This window comes from Mercenaria mercenaria, unplaced genomic scaffold (assembly GCF_021730395.1).
Source record: "Mercenaria mercenaria strain notata unplaced genomic scaffold, MADL_Memer_1 contig_3346, whole genome shotgun sequence".
NCBI classification, from domain to species: Eukaryota; Metazoa; Mollusca; class Bivalvia; order Venerida; family Veneridae; genus Mercenaria; species Mercenaria mercenaria.
This window is the reverse complement of record NW_026461474.1, coordinates 1-20,638: the sequence shown is the minus strand read 5'-3', so window position 1 is coordinate 20,638 and position 20,638 is coordinate 1. Positions and strand designations below refer to the sequence as shown.

At 35.4% G+C, this 20,638-nt stretch overlaps 2 protein-coding genes across 2 annotated transcripts in view; both read left to right on the top strand.

Moving 5' to 3' along the window:
- The window catches only part of LOC128552979 (neurogenic locus notch homolog protein 1-like), a gene marked incomplete at both ends in the record, with an annotated part of 60,981 nt that extends 40,998 nt beyond the window's left edge, over window positions 1-19,983 (top strand). Inside the window, 7 exons of the mRNA XM_053534076.1 lie at window positions 11,485-11,598; window positions 12,400-12,513; window positions 13,839-13,952; window positions 14,783-14,896; window positions 15,890-16,003; window positions 16,468-16,581; window positions 19,786-19,983. Coding sequence (XP_053390051.1) covers window positions 11,485-11,598; window positions 12,400-12,513; window positions 13,839-13,952; window positions 14,783-14,896; window positions 15,890-16,003; window positions 16,468-16,581; window positions 19,786-19,983 — 882 coding nt within the window. The remainder of the gene's footprint in view (window positions 1-11,484; window positions 11,599-12,399; window positions 12,514-13,838; window positions 13,953-14,782; window positions 14,897-15,889; window positions 16,004-16,467; window positions 16,582-19,785) is intronic.
- On the top strand, window positions 5,916-11,309 carry LOC128552980 (myb-like protein X). Its single transcript, XM_053534078.1, has one exon. The coding sequence runs from the start codon at window positions 5,944-5,946 to the stop codon at window positions 8,626-8,628; it is 2,685 nt and encodes an 894-aa protein (XP_053390053.1). The 5' UTR covers window positions 5,916-5,943; the 3' UTR covers window positions 8,629-11,309.
- Window positions 19,984-20,638: the final 655 nt, after the last annotated feature.

The window sequence follows — 20,638 nt, the reverse complement described above, 5'->3', positions numbered from 1 at the left end:
AAACTGTAAAGACGTGTAGTGATTAAACCAAGGTGCACAGCAAGAATATTGTGAACTGATATATATATAAATATATATATTAACATTTATAACTAATGTCATTTATGAATTACTGAGTTGTATATTGCATGTCATGTTATTTATAATAGTTTGCACTGTTAACATGGTTAATAAAAGTTCTGCTTAAGTTAATATCACCTCCGTTATATCGTATAAAGTTAACTGAATCTATCCATAATCTATGTTTGCCACCAGCCGGGCCCAGGCGAACTCGTGTAGCACCTCTTATAGAGCCACCTCGTAACCGCTCGACTAAGGGGTTCGCTACAAATTTGGTGGCAGCGGTGGGATCTCGCGTTTGATAACTGGATTCCATAAATCTATAATTTTAAAATATCAGACGTCCTGGTACCGGTGGTAAACTTATTTGAACAGAATGGAGGATTCCTGTATTGTAACCTTTAACGATCATGCCAATTATTGCCGTCCTCAAGAAAGCGATTGTGAATCAATACAAGACGAGAATGTAAGTGAGCAAGCGGAAGATGTTGACAGGTGTACTCCACGGAATACACCTACCCCGGTAAATGCTGGAGATGGAGATGGTGTCCATAATCATTTAGAAAACTTAGTCCGAGATCTTAGCAGTCAGTTAATACAAAGTATACAATCTGTTAAATCAGAAGTAAGAGGTTCTTTATCCGAATTTGAGGATAAACTTAGTTACGTCCAAAACCAGGTAGATGACTTGAAAACTATTGCAAGTAACGAAGCAAACATTCATATTGTTGCAAATGACAAAAATTGTCAAAATGAGAATGTGTCCAATTGTGATAGGTATATATCACGGGGACCGACCAGCAGTACACCAAACTGTGACCACACAAATAACAATGGTCCACAAATACTGACTAGACGTGACCAATTCATACCAGATCGTTCTGTACATATACCAAGTGACAATCAGGTAAACAGACAACCGACTAAGGCATACCATGAAAGTACATATAATAAACTCAAACCACAAACTTACGACGGGTCTGACGATTTAGACGAATATTTAACACAGTTCAGCATTGTTGCTGACTTAAACAGGTGGAGTTATGATATAAAGTCTTTATATTTGGCAAGTAGTATTGTGGGGCCCGCCCGTGCAATTCTATGTGAGTTGGACAGTGACAAAAGACGAGATTACGACTCTATAGTGTCAGCTTTGCAAAATCGTTATGGCTCAGTGCATAAAGCTGAAATTTTCCGTTCTCGGTTACAGAGTAGATCATTAGGTCGTAATGAAACTATACCTGAACTTGCACAGTCTGTGAGAAAATTAACGCGAAAGGCGTATCCTAGTGCTTCGTCAGAAGTCGTTGATTTACTGGCTTTAGATTATTTCATAGATGCATTGCCCGAGGCAGACATAAGATTAAGGCTTAGGGAAGTAGGCCCAAAAACTATAAGTGAGGCTGAAAGAATAGCAGTAAGGTTAGACGCCCATAAAGAAGCAGACAAAAGTAGGGGTGGTAGAAGCCATGTTAGGCATGTAAAACCTGAACAAAGTGAAACAGATAAGAAAATAGACGAGTTGTCTAATAAAATGAAAACACTGATGGATCAGGTCCAGATGTACCAAGAAAGAAGTGACAGGTCAGATTACCGATCTAATAATAGGGCATATTCGAATAGGGGTGTAGGACCAGTTGGGGGAGGTGGTTACAAGCATAGTTACCAGAGAGCAAATCGGTATGGTCAAACAGGTAGAGGGAAATATCAATCTTCCAAATCAAATGCTCACCAGGGAAACGGAAACGAGTCGAATTTGAGGACCGAAATTCGATCTCAGATGAAAGGTCCAACTCGTTACCATTAGCAGACAATGATAAGTTGACGAAAGATGACGGATTTTTCATAGCAGCAAAAATCAATAATACCAATGTATCGATGTTAGCAGATACTGGTTCAAATGTAACCATCCTTCGCAGAGAATTGTATGAAAATATGGCACCATTAGCAAAACCAAATTTAATACCGATTAATATGTCCTTGACAACTGCCACTGGGGATACGGCACCCTTTCATGGAATGATACGGGCTGAAATTTTCATAGGTTCTCAGAGTTTTGACCATATGGTATATTTGGCAGATATTAAGAGTGACGGTATACTAGGTATGGATTTCTTTAAATCCCATAAATGTCAAATTGACGTTAGCAGAAAAAGTTTGAAACTAAATGAAGAAGAAATACCATGTTATCATCGTGATGTATCAGAAAGTTTTACTAGTTGTCGGATACAAATAAAAGAAAAACACCGTCATACCACCTGAAACTGAGGTTATTGTTCTTGGAAAGCCTACTGGTGTAGTACCTGAGACAACTGGCATAGTCGAACCTAATATCAACTTTATAGAGAAAAGTGGCTTATTGGTTGCTAAGGCTTTGGTTGATATTCGTAAGGGAGATGTTCCAATCCGAGTGGCAAACTTAAGCAAGAAACCTTATACAGTGTACAAAAACACTAATGCAGCTTTCTTTGAAGCAGTAAGTCCCCCTGAAGTAGTTAATGTGGAATCCGTTGATCTATCATCAACCACAGAAAGAAAAGATGTTCCAACCCATCTTAGTGAAGTATATGATAAAGCTGTCAAACAACTCTCCAAGGAACAAGGAGAAAGAGTGAAGAATCTTCTCATTAAACACCAAAATGTGTTTTCAAAAAGCTCTGATGATATAGGAAGAACACATATTGTTGAACATACAATAGAAACAGGTTCGGCAAGACCTGTTAAACAAGCTCCATACCGAGTACCTCTTGCTAAACGTCTAGCAGCCGAGAAAGAAATTAAAGAAATGGCTGAGAAGGGCATAATCGAACCATCGATTAGTCCCTGGAGTAGCCCAGTGGTAATGGTAACCAAACCAAACGGTTCTATTCGTTTTTGCTGTGATTTCCGTAGGGTCAACGATTGTACTTCAAAAGATAGTCAACCATTACCAAGAATTGACGATACTCTAGATGCATTATCAGGTTCAGCTTGGTTTAGTACCCTTGACTGTAAATCAGGATTTTGGCAAGTTGGTATGGCCGAAAAAGATAAACATAAGACAGCGTTTGCAGTCCAAGGATGTGGCTTGTGGCAATTCACCGTTATGCCATTTGGACTTTGTAACTCGCCTGCGACCTTTGAGAGATTGATGGAGCGCATTTTGGTAGGTCTTACGTGGAAACAATGTTTGGTATACCTTGACGATATAATCTGTTATTCAAAAACTTTTGATGAACATATAGAAAGTCTTGATACCATATTTACAAGAATAAGTGAAGCTAACTTAAAACTCAGTCCTGAAAAATGTGTTCTTTTTCAAACTCAAGTGTCTTTTCTGGGACATTTGGTGAGTGAAGATGGTATTACCACTGATCCTCGAAAGATAGAGGATGTGAAAAATTGGAGAACGCCCCGTAACGTCCGTGAACTGAGGAGCTTCTTGGGACTTTGTTCATACTACAGAAAATTTGTCAAAAGTTTCTCTACAATTGCAAAACCGTTGCACAAACTTACTGAAAAAGGACAAAGTTACTTATGGACAGATGATTGTGAAAACGCATTCAGTAAGTTGAAAATGGCCTTAACAGAGGCACCTATATTGGCCTATCCTAGGTCGGAAGGTCTTTATATTCTTGACACCGATGCTAGTGCAGTAGGAATAGGTGCTGTGCTGTCCCAACAGCAAGGAGATACAGAAAAGGTAATCTCCTATTACAGTAAGTGTCTATCAAAACCAGAAAGGCACTACTGCGTGACTCGGCGAGAGCTACTCGCTGTGATTTGTGCTGTTAAGCATTATCACCATTATTTATTTGGCCGTCATTTCCTCATTAGAAGTGATCATGGAGCTTTGAGATGGCTCACCAATTTCAAAAATCCGGAAGGCCAAATAGCCAGATGGCTAGAAGTATTATCGACGTATAATTTTGAAATTATACACAGAGCCGGTAGAGTTCATTCAAATGCCGATGCTTTGTCTAGGCGACCCTGTATTCTAGAAGGTTGCAGCTACTGTGATAGGGCTGAGATTAGGTATTCCATGAAAGCAGAAGACACATTTGTGTCAGCACGTAAAAGTGAAGTATGTGATAGAAAAGAAAGTTCTACGAAGACAAACTATGAATTAACTTCTGAAGTTAAAGTTTGTCAGAACTTATGTGAGAGAGATAAAGACGGCTGTAGTCACGTGAGAGATTGTGGAACACCAATTCTGGTAGATGCTTGTCAGGGCCCGATAAACGTTTATCAGAGTTTCACAAAGAGTACAATGTTAAAAACTGTTGATAGTTCGGGGAAAGCCAGTAGTGGGTCTGAGATGCCGGTCATGTACCCCATCACTGAGGATAACAGGTCAATAGTTGAGAAAGAAAACGTTGATGACAAACTAGCGAGTAAGGAAGAGAGAGTAACAGTTCTCAGGACGGCATGTGATAATGGATGTATGAATATCCACACATGCGAGAACACAGATAAGGAAAATGATGGAATTCTTAGTCAAGAATCAATTGCCCTAAAACAAGATAGCGACCCCGTAATAAATACAGTAAAACAATGGGTAAATGAAAACTTAAGACCTAACTGGTCTGAAGTTGCACCGAGTTCTGTTGAACTCAAGTATTACTGGAACAGGCTAGACTCACTGAAGATAATCAGTCACATTTTGTACCATCAGTGGTTTGGAGTTGATGGTAAATCATACCAGTATCGTGTAATATTGCCTAGAAGTTTGATTCCCGAGGTGTTAAAGGAATTACACGACAGTCCATCTGGTGGACATCTAGGAATACGTAAAACCCTAGCAAAAGTAAGACAGAGGTTCTTTTGGTTTAAAATGAAACATGATATAAGTAACTGGGTCAAGTCGTGCGATGTTTGTGCTTCCAGGAAAGGTCCTGTCAGAAAAGCCAAATCTGCTCTTAAGAAATATAATGTCGGAGCTCCTTTAGAAAGAGTTGGTATCGATATAATGGGGCCTTTTCCGAGAAGCAACCATGGAAACAAGTATGTACTCACAATAATAGACTATTTTACTAAATGGCTGGTGGCTGTTCCCATCAGAAACCAAGAAGCTACAACCGTAGCGAACAAACTAGTTGAGAAGTTTGTATCAGTGTTTGGTGTGCCAAAACAAATACATTCTGACCAAGGATCAAACTTTGAGTCTCAGACTTTCAAGGAAATGTGTAAAATTTTGGGGTCAGAAAAGACAAGAACAACAGCCTTTAGACCACAATCAAACGGATTAGCCGAATCCGCAAACAAAAGTATAGCCAATATGTTATCGAAATTTGTGTCTGCAAACCATAAGGACTGGGACTCCTACTTGTCTATTCTTACAATGGCATATAATTCTTCTGTACAAGAAAGCACAGGTTTTTCCCCAAGTATGTTGATGTTTGGGCGCGAAATGGATTTACCAATTGATCTAGCAATAGGGAGTCCTGAAAACGTTAGCAAAATTACCGAAACCGAGTACGCGATTAATCTCTCAGAGATAATTGATAAGGTACACAACGTAGCACGAAAGAATCTTGCGATCGCGAGCGAGTCTCAGAAACGCCAGTATGACCATAGATTAAGTGAGAATTCATATGCGGTTGGTGACATGGTATGGCTATATGATCCGAAGATTAAAGCGGGTTTAAGTGCAAAGCTAACCAGACGATGGACTGGACCTTATGAGGTTTTAAAGAAACTAAATGACATAGTATATCAAATACAGCAAGGCAGACGTGCTAAACCTAAGGTAGTACATCATGACCGACTTAAACGATACGAAGGGCATCAGGATCCAATATTCAGACCACAAGAACGGTGTTAAAGGTCCCCTGTTCTATGAAAAATTAAAACATTAAAGATACATATATATATATATATATATATATTTTTTTTTTTTTGCATATGTTTTTCCCAATGTTCATAAAGTATTTCCTTTTGTTTCAGTGGTTGTGCGTGATATGTCAAAATGTAACATTTGAAAAACACCATATTGCGTGTCGTCATGCCCAAGAAAAACACAGCCACTTTATGTATCAGTGCAGGAGATGTAGACGACTATTCACCCGAAGATCATATAAGCACCAACAATGTTTAAATGTTAGAACAGAAGACTTTGAATTAATGGACCCTGATGGTGGAAGAGAAGGGGCAGTAGATAAATTAATTAAATGGAAGAGAGATGACCTGCCCAAAATAATTAAAAGTGTAGAACCAGAATATCTTAGAAATATAAGATTGTTACAAAAAGAATACGGCCCAACAATGGTTGGTATAAATGAGGAAAGTGAAGAATCAGGAATAGATGATGAAATTACAAGTATGTTGAAGACTCCAATTACACCAATAGTAACCCCAGAAAGGAAAGTAGTAAGCAAAAGTTTTCAAATGGAATTAGAAGATGTAAGCGAGGAGGAGCTTGATTTCTCCGAAGGGACTCCATGTCAAGATGAGATAGATCCAAGGTTAAATAGAAGTAAGACTGATAAGAAGAAAGAAACTGGAAGTGAAACATTCTCGAGTGATTCAGAGTCTACATGTAGTACATCAAGTGAAAGTAGCAGTGACGATACGTCAGAAACGTCAGAAAGTTCAAAGTCGAGAGTAAGTGACAGTGGAAGTTTAAGAATTAAGAAGAAGAAAAGATCATGGTCAAAATTCAAACTCTATGACTCATCCGAGAGTGAAAGTGAAAGTGAAGGGGATTATCCCAGTAATATTAAGAAGAAGAAACAAAGTGTAAAAGAAAGTAGTGATAGGAGGGTAGTGCAGAAAGGGACTGAAAAAGGAGCAAAAAGAAGCCATGAAATTGAGAGTAACGAGCAGAGAGAGAAAATCATAAAGAGGAAGAAAGAGAATGTTAATGACAAAACTGACAGAGAAAGTACAAAATGCAAAGATGAAGAACGTGTTATTAAAACAAACAAGAATGTGGCAGCACAAGGCAAAGATAAATATGGAAACCGAAAGAGTGTCCACAGTAATCAGAATTCTAAAACAGAAAAGAGTGAAAGGTGTGAAAAGAGGAAAGAGAATAAAAGTGACACTGATAGAAATGACAAGTCCAAAAGTGGAGAAAAAGTTCCCAATAGTGCAAAAGTTAGTAAAGGCAAAGAGGTTGAATACAAGGTCAGGGACTTAGAAAAGGCAGAAAATAGTGAACCAAAGAGTTTAAATACGGACATAGATATGATTAGGAAAAAGGAAGATAGAGATAACAAAATCGAACATATAAAAAGCAATGGAAGTTCAAAATCATCAAAGCTGACATCAGAAAAGAACACTGGGAATCATCCGGAAAGTAGTAAGTCCGATAAAGCACAGACAAAGGGTTGTAAGAATGGAAGTACAGAGAATAGTAAGGAGAATGATGATAAGAATACTGAAAAGAAAAACTACACTAATGAGAATAAGAAAAGGCAGGAGGATCAAGAGAATAGGGAAGGAGAAAATTCACAGAGGAAAGATAAAAGTAATAAGTGTAATGGGACAAACAGTGAAAGAAAAATTACGAAAGTGCTGCCAGACAAACAAAAGGAAAGAAATAACGAGATAAAAACGGAAGTGAAACGTACAGCAAAAGATTCGAAGGAAGAAAAGAAAAGTCAAACAAGTGCTGAGATATGTAATACTGTAAGTGCAACACCGATGGTTAAAAAGAAAGATGAACAAAAAGAGAGAAGTAAAAGTGAATTAAATAGAGAAAAAGAAGTTACAGTAAAACTTGTGAGTAATGTCCCAGCAAGTGAAGCTGATAGTAGTGAAATTGGTACAAAGTGCAAAAGCAATGAGGGGATAAGTGACTCAGGTTTGGGAGAAAAGACACAAGATGAGAAACACAATGATAGTGAATGTGGCCAGAATGATAAAGGAAAAGTGAGAAATGAAAAGTCAGAGTCAAATATAACTAAAGAGTGTAGTGTGCGCATTGAAAAGATAAAGCTCAATGCTATCAGTTTTAACAAAGAGAAGTTGTTTGAGAAACAGAATGTAAGTGATCCAGAAGATAATCCTAAGAGCAATTCAGTGAAAGTTGTAAATGAAAAAGGTGACGCTTCAGAAGAAAAAGAAATAGCGAGTGATACTAAGGAGTCCCATGAAAATGACATTGATAATCAAAATGAAAGTGGAGTTACTAATGATACAGACCAGACCGAGGAGTGCACGAGCACTGGTTCTATCCTGGACGATAAATCAATAATTCCTGAAATGCAAAAGACCCAGAAAGAAAGGATCATCCTTAATATTGGAGGGCAAAGGTTTGAGACCTCTCGTGTGACATTACAACAAGACCCCAACTCCTTGCTGGCCAAAATTGTTGGACCGGATGGAATGACGCCAATATATGGCAACCAATACTTTATTGACAGGGACCCTGCTCATTTCCGATTCATATTAAATTTCCTACGAAATGGAGCATGTGACCTTAGAACTTTACCACATGATGTTCGTTATCTCTACGAAATGTATTATGAGGCATGTTATTATCGCCTCCCAGGTCTAGTGAACGCAACAATCGCGAAGATAGAGGAGTGTAGTGTGGTTGGTGCAAACGTTATGCCAATGAAGGCTTATAAATTGGGACGCTAGGAATTGACCTATTTGGGAGTATAAATTAAATGTTGGTTGGGATTGAAACTTTTGGTAAAACTGATGAAAGTGTTAGGATATTAATTCATACATAGAGAGACTTGATAGTGTTAAAATATGCAGCATAATTAAAAACGATTATAAACATTGTATTGGTATATGTTGTGCTAGATATCTGTTGTTGAATTGTTCTTGATTTCCCGAATAGTTAATGTTAAAGTTGACAGTTTTCACTTTTATAAAAGCATTTAATATATAAGCTGAACTGAACTTGTTCAAATTTTGAATCTTACAAAGTTTAAGTAAAGGATGACATTTACTTATTATCAACATTACAGGTATATGTTTTGTCCGTTTAGGTATACTGCTGAGATACTGATTTTGTATGAATGTTCTTCTGTATAGTTATATCATGCAAGTTTAGTTATCACTTTATAATATCACTGTCGTTACTATATATTGCAATTAACATGTAATTTAGAGTTGCTGGTGTCTTTAGTCATTCCGACAGTAATAGTTAGTATAACATATATTGTACTGTTCATTGGGGTTAGTTCTTAGTATATCTATTTCTGTCAATCAAAACCTTGAGTCTGCATATTTTTGGAGACCAAAATTTTTATGGAGGGGGGCAATGTAACGGCCCAGTGTCTTGATTGTCTCGACATTTATTCAATATCATGAAATTCTGAAGTTCCCTACTTGAATTCACCAATTATCAGTTAAGAATAGATAAAGACTTAGTTTTATCATTGTTCTGATTCACAGAATCGGGCTCTACATTTATATCATAAGGAATTAGCATATTTTCTTATCTGTGGTACGATGTTAATCTTACCCCACCCACTCGGTTTTCCATGTGTTTTAAATGTTCATTCTGATGTTATTACGAAAAGTAAATGTATATTCATTTTAACATCGTGTGTTTTGATGACCATTTGAACTGTTTTTCATGTTTACAGATTTATTTGTAGCTGTGCACCTGTATATTGGACTCGTATATTTGAACTTGTTTATCGCTTGAAATCGCCAATAACTGTTCTGAGATACGATGCTCGTTAGCTCTTTTAAAAGTTACTAAAATGCCTAAATACTTACGAAATCAATAATATGTGTTCAATACTTTAAATACCTATCAAAGTTTTCATATGACATCGTGTTGTGTGTCCGTAATTCGTGAAGAAGTGTGAAATTTCCATTTACTACTGTGTTTTGTCCGCCATTGCTGTGTTTAAATCTCGTGGCGCGTGCGAGATGTGACGAAATCTCACATATAAAAGGTCAAGTGGCGCGAAATTCAATTGGTGTATTGTAAACACCCAGGCTGGCGGTTCGCTCACCAACTGGTATAAATACCATAGACTATAGTCTATACCATCGTATACAATCATATACCAACAATGTCACAAGAAGAGGTAGAGTCTTACCGTTATTGGTATTAAACAAATAAACGACTAAGTGGCGTAATGTTATAAATATATAAGTTCCTTATAGGAATCTCCATCTCCAGTGTTTATACCGTGTATAGTGTTTATAGATCTATCGTATTAGATCTACAAGTGCCTAATAATTATTATACCAACCGAAAAAGTGCCAAAGTGTGGTAAATCCATTTGTTTAGTGTTAAACCTATTTACGAGAATTAATCAGATGAAGATGTTGCATACCAATTATACCAATTATACCGAGTAGAGTTATACCAATTATACCATCTATACCAATTATACCAACTGGTATATAGTTATGCTATACCAAAAGCCCGGATACCTTTGTAAACCTTAGCATTATACCTTGTTATAGATCTAGTGTACAGTGCGTAATTTTAGTGTCTAATTTGTACAGTGTGCGGCTTAAGTATTTACCGGAGTTTATCTAATATAATTCGGACACTATCGTTGCTGAATGCTTGATGAACCTAATTTAAAGTGGTGTAAAAGAGTATTCCCAAAAAGTGATCTGTTTCAATGAGTGCCTTTCAATATATGAATATAAACTGGAATAGTGAAACTTTCATCTGTGTTTAAGTAGTTTAAACAAACTGTAAAGACGTGTAGTGATTAAACCAAGGTGCACAGCAAGAATATTGTGAACTGATATATATATAAATATATATATTAACATTTATAACTAATGTCATTTATGAATTACTGAGTTGTATATTGCATGTCATGTTATTTATAATAGTTTGCACTGTTAACATGGTTAATAAAAGTTCTGCTTAAGTTAATATCACCTCCGTTATATCTTATAAAGTTAACTGAATCTATCCATAATCTATGTTTGCCACCAGCCGGGCCCAGGCGAACTCGTGTAGCACCTCTTATAGAGCCACCTCGTAACCGCTCGACTAAGGGGTTCGCTACAATGATATGAAGGCTCCATCTGTGTATTAAAGAATCTTACATCCTCGTTAGTCTAAACGAAATATTTTTGTCTATGATTTCAATTAAATCTCAATTTGCGAATTCTGTGGTACTGTGAAACAGCTTCAAAGATTAGGTTGCTTAGCATGATATGCAAATGTATTTTCTTAAACAACTCTTATTTCGGCGATAATTATTAATAATCTTCATTCACTGACTGGTCAGTGCAGGTGAAATGTAAACATCATGTTAATTTCTGCTATCTTCGATTGATAAAGAAACACTATACTCGCGTATTCAGCCTGCAAAGAAGTTTACAACTGAATCTATTTTGAATGATATGGTTCTCATATTCCTACTCAAATTGATGGCTAAAATCACACAAATTTATTGGTGGCTCGTTTGACTATGGTATCGCATTAATATGCTTGTGTATTACTTACTGTTTGGCTTAATATTGTTTTTCTTCTTTATTTGAAAACATTATCATCAGATACAGACGAATGTTTCTCCGATCCATGTAAGTATGGCGCTACATGTGAAGATGAAGTAAATGGTTACAATTGTCAATGTGCTGCTGGATATGAAGGCTTTGACTGTGAAATAGGTATAAAATTTAGTAATATAACTCTTGAATAGGACTCTAAGCATGAGCATTCTGATGCATTGATTTTGATTGGGCGCAAGCGTCTTGTTTAATGTAAGCATAGTAAATTTCACTAAATACAATAATGCAGATGAAGTTACTATTATATTTGTCTATTTTAACACTGTCATTGCAACAATACAAATAATCCACCCCGGATACTTGTCAGCCCTGGATGTAATGATTCCAGGAGATAGCAACAAATACAATTTCAATGTGATTTCTAATATCTAACGTTATAGACGCAAGATGTTTCTTTTCTGACCCATATCAGGGTTACATGAATTGATATTAATGCCCACACGTTTACTTTGGCAGGCTCCAGAACGTTTAAAATGCCCTCATTTTACCTAATAATATTCTTAGTAAAAGTTCGTATCAAATATAATTCTTTTAGCAAAAATCTATGCTTTCTATTATTATCTGTTTATGATGTTGTCAATAGAGAGTTCTCCAAAGTGATCGACGCTTCGAAATTATCATTGATTAATTACTGACTGATAAATGAGAGTTAAATGTTTACATGTTAATATTTGCAATCTTCAGTTGATAAACAATAGCTATACCTGTGTTTTCTTCCTACGAATAAGTATCCGTCTGAATATATTTTGACTGGCAAGGATCTCATATCCCTACTTAAATACAGTGCCAGTTGCACAAATTCATAGGCGGCACTTTTCACTTTGGTATCTCGTTAATATGGGTGTATATCACTTTCTGATCGGCTTAATATATATTGTGTTAAACAAACATTATTATCAGATATAGACGAATGTATCTCCGACCCGTGCAAGAATGGCGCTACATGTGAAAATAAAGTGAATGGTTACGCCTGTCAATGTGCTGCTGGATATGAAGGCATGGACTGTGGAACTGGTATGAAATTTGTATTGTTTTTGCATAAAGGTCAATATTGGGTATTCCTTTTACCTGGACCTTTTAAATCTTTATGCTACCAGTTAGCACAAATCGTTTCATCATTCAGACTATTCGTTCAAAAGGACATAAATCTTTTAGAATTTGTCATATAGATAAGATATGATGCGTATAAATAACATGGTCCGTATTTTAAAGTGTTTCACTAAGTTCTACAGATACATAATTATATCTTATAATACTTCAAATATATATTTCAATGTTTATATACCTACGAACGTTCTGTTTGAAATATAGCTTGTAGTACACGATAAACAATTACGTAAACCTGCATTCTAATCCCATTGCAAAGGAAATATATTGAATTTAGATACTTCTTACTTTAGCTCTGATATCAAATAGGACGTCAAAAATGCTTATAAGTGGCCACCTTATGTTACATTGTCCATTTCAAACGGTTTTGTAGTCTCTCGTGCGAAGATAAGTGATCGTTGTTTACTAATATAACGATAGAATGTTAGCTCTTGATATGAGGATTACAAGTAGTAGGCACAAAAACAATTATACTGTAACTGATAGTCTGTCATATTATATCTAAGATGTAAGCTACAGCTTTCTTGGCCCTTATCAGGACTTATGAATTGATATTAATACTCACACATTTATTTTTGCACGTTTGAGTTGTTCAAAAGGCACTTCTTATTATTTTGCAATGATATTCTTTAGTAGAAGTTCGTATCAGATATCATTCATTCAGCAGATTTTTTTTCAAGAAATATACCGTAGCTGATTATCTGTTTATGGTGTTATCAACAAAGAGTTTTCCACATTGACTGACGCTTTGGAATTATCATCGATCAGTGGTAAAGCCGAAGCCTCATCATCTAAAGAATAAAATTAGCTTTAAATTTACATAATATTACACATGTATTAATGAACGTTTTTCGATCCATGCGAAAATTGCAGTATCTGTGTAGATAATGTCGCCGAGTACAATTCTATATGTTATGCTGGATACGGAGGCTCCATGTGTGAAATTGGTGAAGAATAATTCTTATAGCGTTATGTGAAAGTAGTTTCAATGCAAATTATATATTGATTTTATAATAGACACTATCGATTTGTACAAAAATATTTATACTGGCATCTTCTGCCTACAAAGAAGTCAACGTCTGAATCTATTTTAACTGGCATGGTTCTCATAGTCCTACTAAGTGTATGGCCAATTGCACAAATTCTACGTTTGATTGTGTATCTCATTAATATGGGTGTATATCAATTACAGACCGGCTTAATATAGTTTTTGTTAAAACGTTAATTATTAGATACAGACGAATGTATCTCCGACCCGTGCAAGCATGGCGCTACATGTGAAGATCGAGTAAATGATTACAATTGTCAATGTGCTGCTGGATATGAAGGCACCGACTGTGGAATTGGTATGAAATTTAGTAATATAAATTAAAAAGGTATGTAAGCAAGAAGCATTCTGCTGACCTGGACTTCGACTAGGCGCAAGCGTCTACTTTGATGACAGCCTAGCAAATTCCAGATACACTTAATGCAACAATGCAGATGAAGGTTCTATCACATTTGTCTATTTCAACCATATTTTTGCATCAATGCAAATAAATCAACCCAAGATACCTCTCAGCTCCGGATGTAAGATATCCAAGAGATAGGCCGAGAAACAATTTTAATGTGATTGATAATCTTTATCGTTACATATTAGATGTAATCTACAGCTTTGCAGACCCATATCAGGGTTATATGAATTGATATTATAGCCCACACCTGTACTTTTGCACGTTGTAATTATCTAAAATGTCATTATCTAATTATTTGCTGAATAATATTCTTTAATAAAAGTTCATATCAGATATCATCCTTTCAACAGAAATCTATCAGGAAATATGCCTTCTTCTATTATCTGTTTATGGTGGTGTCAATAAAGAGTTTTCCAAAGTGACCGACGCTTCGAAATTATCATTGATCAATTACTGACTGATCAAGGCAAGTTAAATGTTAACTCGTTAATATCTGCAATCTGCAGTTGATAAATAATGGCTAAACTGGTGTCTTCTTCCTACAAATATGTTTCCATCTGAATCTATTTTGACTGGTATGGATCTCATATTCCTACACAAAAGCAGTGCCAATTGCACAAATTGATGGTCGGCACATTTTACTTTGGTATCTCATTAATATGGGTGTATATCACTTTCTGATTCGCCATATATAGTTTATGTTAAAGAAACATTATTATCAGATATAGACGAATGTATCTCCGACCCGTGCAAAAATGGCGCTACATGTGAAGATGAAGTGAATGGTTACGCATGCGAATGTGCTGCTGGATATGAAGGCATGGACTGTGGAATTGGTATGAAATTTGTTTTAGGTTTGCATAGAGCTCAATACTGGATATTCCTTTCCTGAACCTTCTACGTATTTATGCTACCAGATAACACTAGCCTTTGCAGCATTCAGACTATAAATCATTTCAGAATTTGTCCTATAGATAAGATGTAATGCGTATAAATAACATGCGTCGTGTTTTAAAGTGCTTTTATTTTACTAATTTCTACAGATACGTACCACGTTAATATTATGATACTTCACATATTTTTCAATGTTTAATATACCTACGAACGTTCTGTTTGATATATAGCTTGTATTACATGATAAACAATTACATAAAACTGCATTCTACTCCCATCGGATATGAATAATATCTAATTTAGAGACTTCTTACTTTAGTTCTGATGTTTAATAGGACCTCAAAACTTTTAAATGATGGCAAAATAACATTACATTTACCGTTGTTTCAAACGAATTTGTAGTCTCACTTTTCTAGCCTTATGGTCAAAATTTCTAATTTAGCGCTAGAATTATGTATATAAGCAATGAGAATCCTGCTGACATGGATTGTGATTTGATGCAATTTAACGTCTTGTTTGAGAAAAGCCTAGCAAAATCCTCTTCCGCTAAATACAATATTGCAGACGAAGGTACTGTTATAATTATAACCCTATTATTTGCAACAATACAAATATATGCACGCCAGATACATGTCAGCTCTAGATATGAGGCTTCCAAGAGGTAGGCACAAATAAAATTTCAATGTGATTGATTATCTTTAACGTTATATAATATAAGATGTAAACTACAGCTTTTCTGCCCATATCAGATTTTGATGAATTGATATTATTGCCCAAATGTGCTATTTTGCACGTTAAAATTGATAAGCCAAATCTCATTATCTGTTTATTGTGTTGTCATTAAAGAGTGTTCCTATTTGATTGTTGGTCGAAAATATCAATTGCATAGCCGATGCCTAGCCAATTAAAGAATAAACTTATATTTAATTTAACAGATATCAATGAATGTTCTTCCGATCCATGCAAAAATGGTGGTACCTGTGCAGATAATGTCGCCAAGTACAACTGCATTTGTTCTGCTGGATATGGAGGCTCCAGGTGTGAAATAGGTAAGAATCCATTTTCATAGAAACACTTTGAAAATACTTTTCAAATTTGTCAACAAAGTAAAATAACATTTGCTTTTATTATAGACACTACACACAAACGAACTATATTTACTTTTGCATAGTTTACGAATTTTCACAACATAAACCTCATTCTCATTAGTCTAGATAAACAATTTCCGGCTCGAATTGAATATGAATAACTATTTTCCAAATTCATCTGTACTGTTAAACAACTTGAATTCGTTGTTTTGTTAGAGGACAACTATGAGCTGTCATTGCTTTCTGTCCATTTCCTTAACTAATGCTTTATAAATGTTTCATTAATTTCTAAAGTACAATATATTTTAACTAATTGATCAAATTCATTGACGGCAGTTTTGACTTTGGTACCTCATTTATATGGGTGCATATCACTTACTAATCCACTTGAAATAATTGATATTGAACAAATTTAAAACTATCAGATTTAGACGAATGTGTCTCCGATCCGTGTAAGAATGGCGCTACATGTGAAGATAAAGAAAATGGTTACACTTGTCAATGTGCTGCTGGATATGAAGGCACAGACTGTATTATTGGTATGTTTCTTTTTTTTTTTACATTAAAACTGCATGACGTTTTAAATATCTGGGTCACGAATCATGGCTCATTTTCATATTCGTGATTTTCTCTTGAATTATAGTGATATTTCCAGCGTCCATGCGGAAAAGAGAATGTGCTTATTGCTTGTTATCTTAAAGATCACATAGACGACAAACAAAACGCAGAAACCTTTATGCTTGTATGTAAAGGGCACCGGCACAATAACAGAAGAAAAAGAAGAAAATGCAACTGTACATGTTATCCCTTCCCATAGATATACTATAAGAACCAAGGTCATGAACGGGAAAATACACTAACCCGTTTCAATCGCACATTTCTCATCTAAAACGTGCAGTTCGGTAAATGTGTACTATGGATATTGAACAAGTGGTAATTTATCTTCCATTGTGTACCGGTCACATTTCTTCAGTATTTCTTATCTTAGAAAAACAATGATTATTTTATAGTTTCATCAACGTTACAGAAAAAAACTTTGATGATCTTCCCTGGTGAAGTTCCGGTCTAGCTTACAAAACTTTTCTGACTGGTTGTTGCAAATATGTTGGTCAGTCGTTGTTTAACTACACGTGTTCGCTAAATGTGTATATGTAGCATAAACGTACAATGCGAATAAAATAAACAAAACAGATGTATACTAATGTATGACCTAAATTTCAAAATTATTTCAAATATGAATTTCATTCATCATTTTAAGCTTTGTTGCATAACTGTGACTATTTTGCATTCTGTTTTTGTTTGTTTACATTTCGCCTTACATGTGTACACTGCTGTGACATCTAGGCTGGATGTTCATTAGGGAAGTTCACGGAAGATTTCTCTGTAACTTTGACGAAAGCTTAAAATATGTGGAGTGTCTCTGTAATATGAAACATTGAGACAATGTACCTGGTGCACGATGGAAGATCAATTACCGCGTGTTCAATATGCTTGGTACCCATTCACTGAAATTCGCGTTTTAGGTAAGAAAAGTACGCTTGAAATAGGTTTGGGCATTTTCCCTTTCATGACAATGGTTCTTATATTATACCTACAAGTAGGTTATAACATGTACAGAGGCATTTTCTTTCTGGTCTTCTGCCAGTGATAAAGGGCGTTTGAAAAGGCACCTGGATTGTTCAATTGGAATTTACTACCTGAAGAATTATTATTCATACGCTGTTAAGTGAGGCATTCCTTATCGTTAATTCTGTTTGAAGAACTTCAGCATTTAATGGTTGTACACTGTATATTCATACATTTCATATTTTAAGAATAACAATGATATATATATTTTTTTTTCATTTATTTCTGCTGTTACCGTTAGACCCAGGCAGAATACGTGTAACTTATTACCTTATGAATGTATTGATTAACCTTATTTATCTATTGCAAGATATGCCATACAGCATAACTAATTAATATCAAAGTACTTATATAAGCAGTTATCATATACGCTTATCAGTTCTTTACTTTGGGGAAAAAGCTTTATTTTTTTTCCGAAAAGCGCTGAAAACGTTACAGAGTTATGGCATACCTGATCTTTAAAAAGTGATTTTTTCAACAGGTGATTTCATACGTTACCGACTCTACCATCAGAGTTATATGTCAACGGGTTATTCAGATCATTTGTCACAGACTCACTTATTTAGACATTACCATTATTGATCCCAGCCTTTTTCGAACAGGAAAAGAAGACACAAAAATGTCTTGCGTCTTTGCCTCACTTGTCTGTGTTTCTTTCATTCCGTCCTGCCACCCGTCAGTCCGTCCATATATCTTCGTTTCCGTTGCGTACATTTGTCATCCATTATGAAATATTGAATTTACGTGTGTTTAGTGTTTTAGATGATAAGCCATCCTGTAGCATAAAAGACTCCGAGACCAAGACCCCTATTTTTAAGGTCAATGTCACTCTGAGATCAAAGGAAAATAGAGTTTCTTTCGTGAAAGGCTCATTACAGTAACATAAATCAAAGGACTTTGAAATTTTAAGGCATAAATGTGCATTATAAGGGGACGAAGCCCTTAGTTCTAAGGTCAAGGTCACATTAGATGGTCAACTTTAACATGTATCTTTGTTTTATGTTCGGCCAGTAACACTGACATTTTGAAATTACTTAAAACAAGTGTTTTCCATAATAAGCCAATATACCGGGCTTAAGATCCAGAGTCAATGTTACATTTGGAGGTCAGAATTTAGCAGGGTATGTTTATCTTTGCCGTCTATTAAGGTATTTCAGTATCACTTGGCTCCAATGTGTCCCACAATAAAAAGACAAGTTATGCACAAAGCTAATCTAAGAGGTGAAGGTCACATTTACAAGCAAAATATTTCTAGTCATTTTTGTGTGTTCCATGACTACATTATGCTTGAATTAATATTCAAATTACTTGACACAAAAAATGCACCATAACAAAATCGTGTGTTGAATGCAAAACCTTGACCCCTGGCTCAAAAATGGATGTCGCACGTACAAACCTAAGGTCAGGTTTCTCAGGTGTGAAATTTTCATGTATAGATAAAATTTCATTTAGCTATACATACATATTCAACATAACATGATCCATGTATGAAGGCTCCATGTGTGAAAATGGTATAGATTAATTTTCATAGAGTTATTGTGAAAGTAGTTTCAAAGTCAATCAAAAATGCAAATTATCTATTCATTTTATCATTGACACTTTTGAAAAACGTTCAATATGAACTTTTTAAAAGCTTACGAACTTTCAGATTTTTTTCTTCATTCTCATTGGTCTAATGACGCATTTTCATCATAATCTAAAAAGAAAAATCTATTTTTAGTATTCATTGGTAATGTAAAACAGCCTAAATGCCTGGCTTGTTTAACATGGTATTAGTGGTAATAGATGATATTTCAAGCAAGTCTCTATTCGGCGACTTAGAAACTTTTACAACCACTGACTGATCAACGTAGGTTAAATATTAACTTGTTAATATCTGCAATTTCCAGTTGATAAACAATAGCTATACTGGTGCCTTTTTCCTATGAGGACGTATTCAACTGAATCTATCATCAAATTGACCGGCATGTATCTCACATCCCTACCACTACTTAAATGTTTAACCGATTGCACAAATTCTTAGGTGGCACTTTTTACTGTAGTATCTCAATTATACGGGTGTATATCACGTACTGATTGGCTTAATATATATTATGTTAAACAAACATTATTATCAGATATAGACGAATGTATCTCCGACGCGTGCAAGAATGGCGCTACATGTGAAGATGAAGTAAATGGCTACACCTGTCAATGTGCTGCCGGATACGAAGGCATGGACTGTGGAATTGGTATGAAATTTGTTTTAGGTTTGCATGGAGTTCAATACTGGATATTCCTTTTACCTGGACCTTTTAAATATTTTATGCTACCAGGTAGTACAAGTCGTTTCAAACGATTTTATAGTCTCTCTTGCGAAGATATGTGGTCGTTGTTTACTAATATAACGATAGAATAGGTATAGGGGGTTTACTGTTTACATGGATTTTGACTGCGGACAAGCTGGGTTCCAAGCCTAGCAAAATCCAGTTGCGCTTAATACATCATTGCAGATGACGGTACTTTTATCATAACCCTCTTATTTGCAACACGTACAAATGAATGCTCCCCAGATACATGTCAGCTCTGAATATAAGGATTGCAAGTTGTAGGCACAAATACAATTTTAATGTAATGATAATCTCTTATGTTATATCTAAGATGAAAACTACAGTTTTTTGTCCATGTTTTCAGGATTTATGAAATGATTTTGATACTCACACGTTTACGTTTTCACGTTTCAGTAGTTCAAAAGTTACTGATTTTTTAGCAGTGATATTCTTTAGTAAATGTTCGTATCAGATACCATTCTTTCAGCAGAAATCTATCAGGAAATATGGCGTATTTGATTATCTGTTTATTTTGTTTTCAATAAAGAGTTTTTCACATTGACTGACGCTTCGGAATTATCATTGATCAATTGCATAGCCTAAGCCTCACCATTTAAAGAATAAAATAAGATTTAATTTCACATATATCAATGAATGTTCC

What these genes read in the sequence shown, in the direction of transcription:
- LOC128552980 (XM_053534078.1), top strand. Translation starts at nt 5,944, where the DNA reads ATGTTTTTCCCAATGTTCATAAAGTATTTCCTTTTGTTTCAGTGGTTG.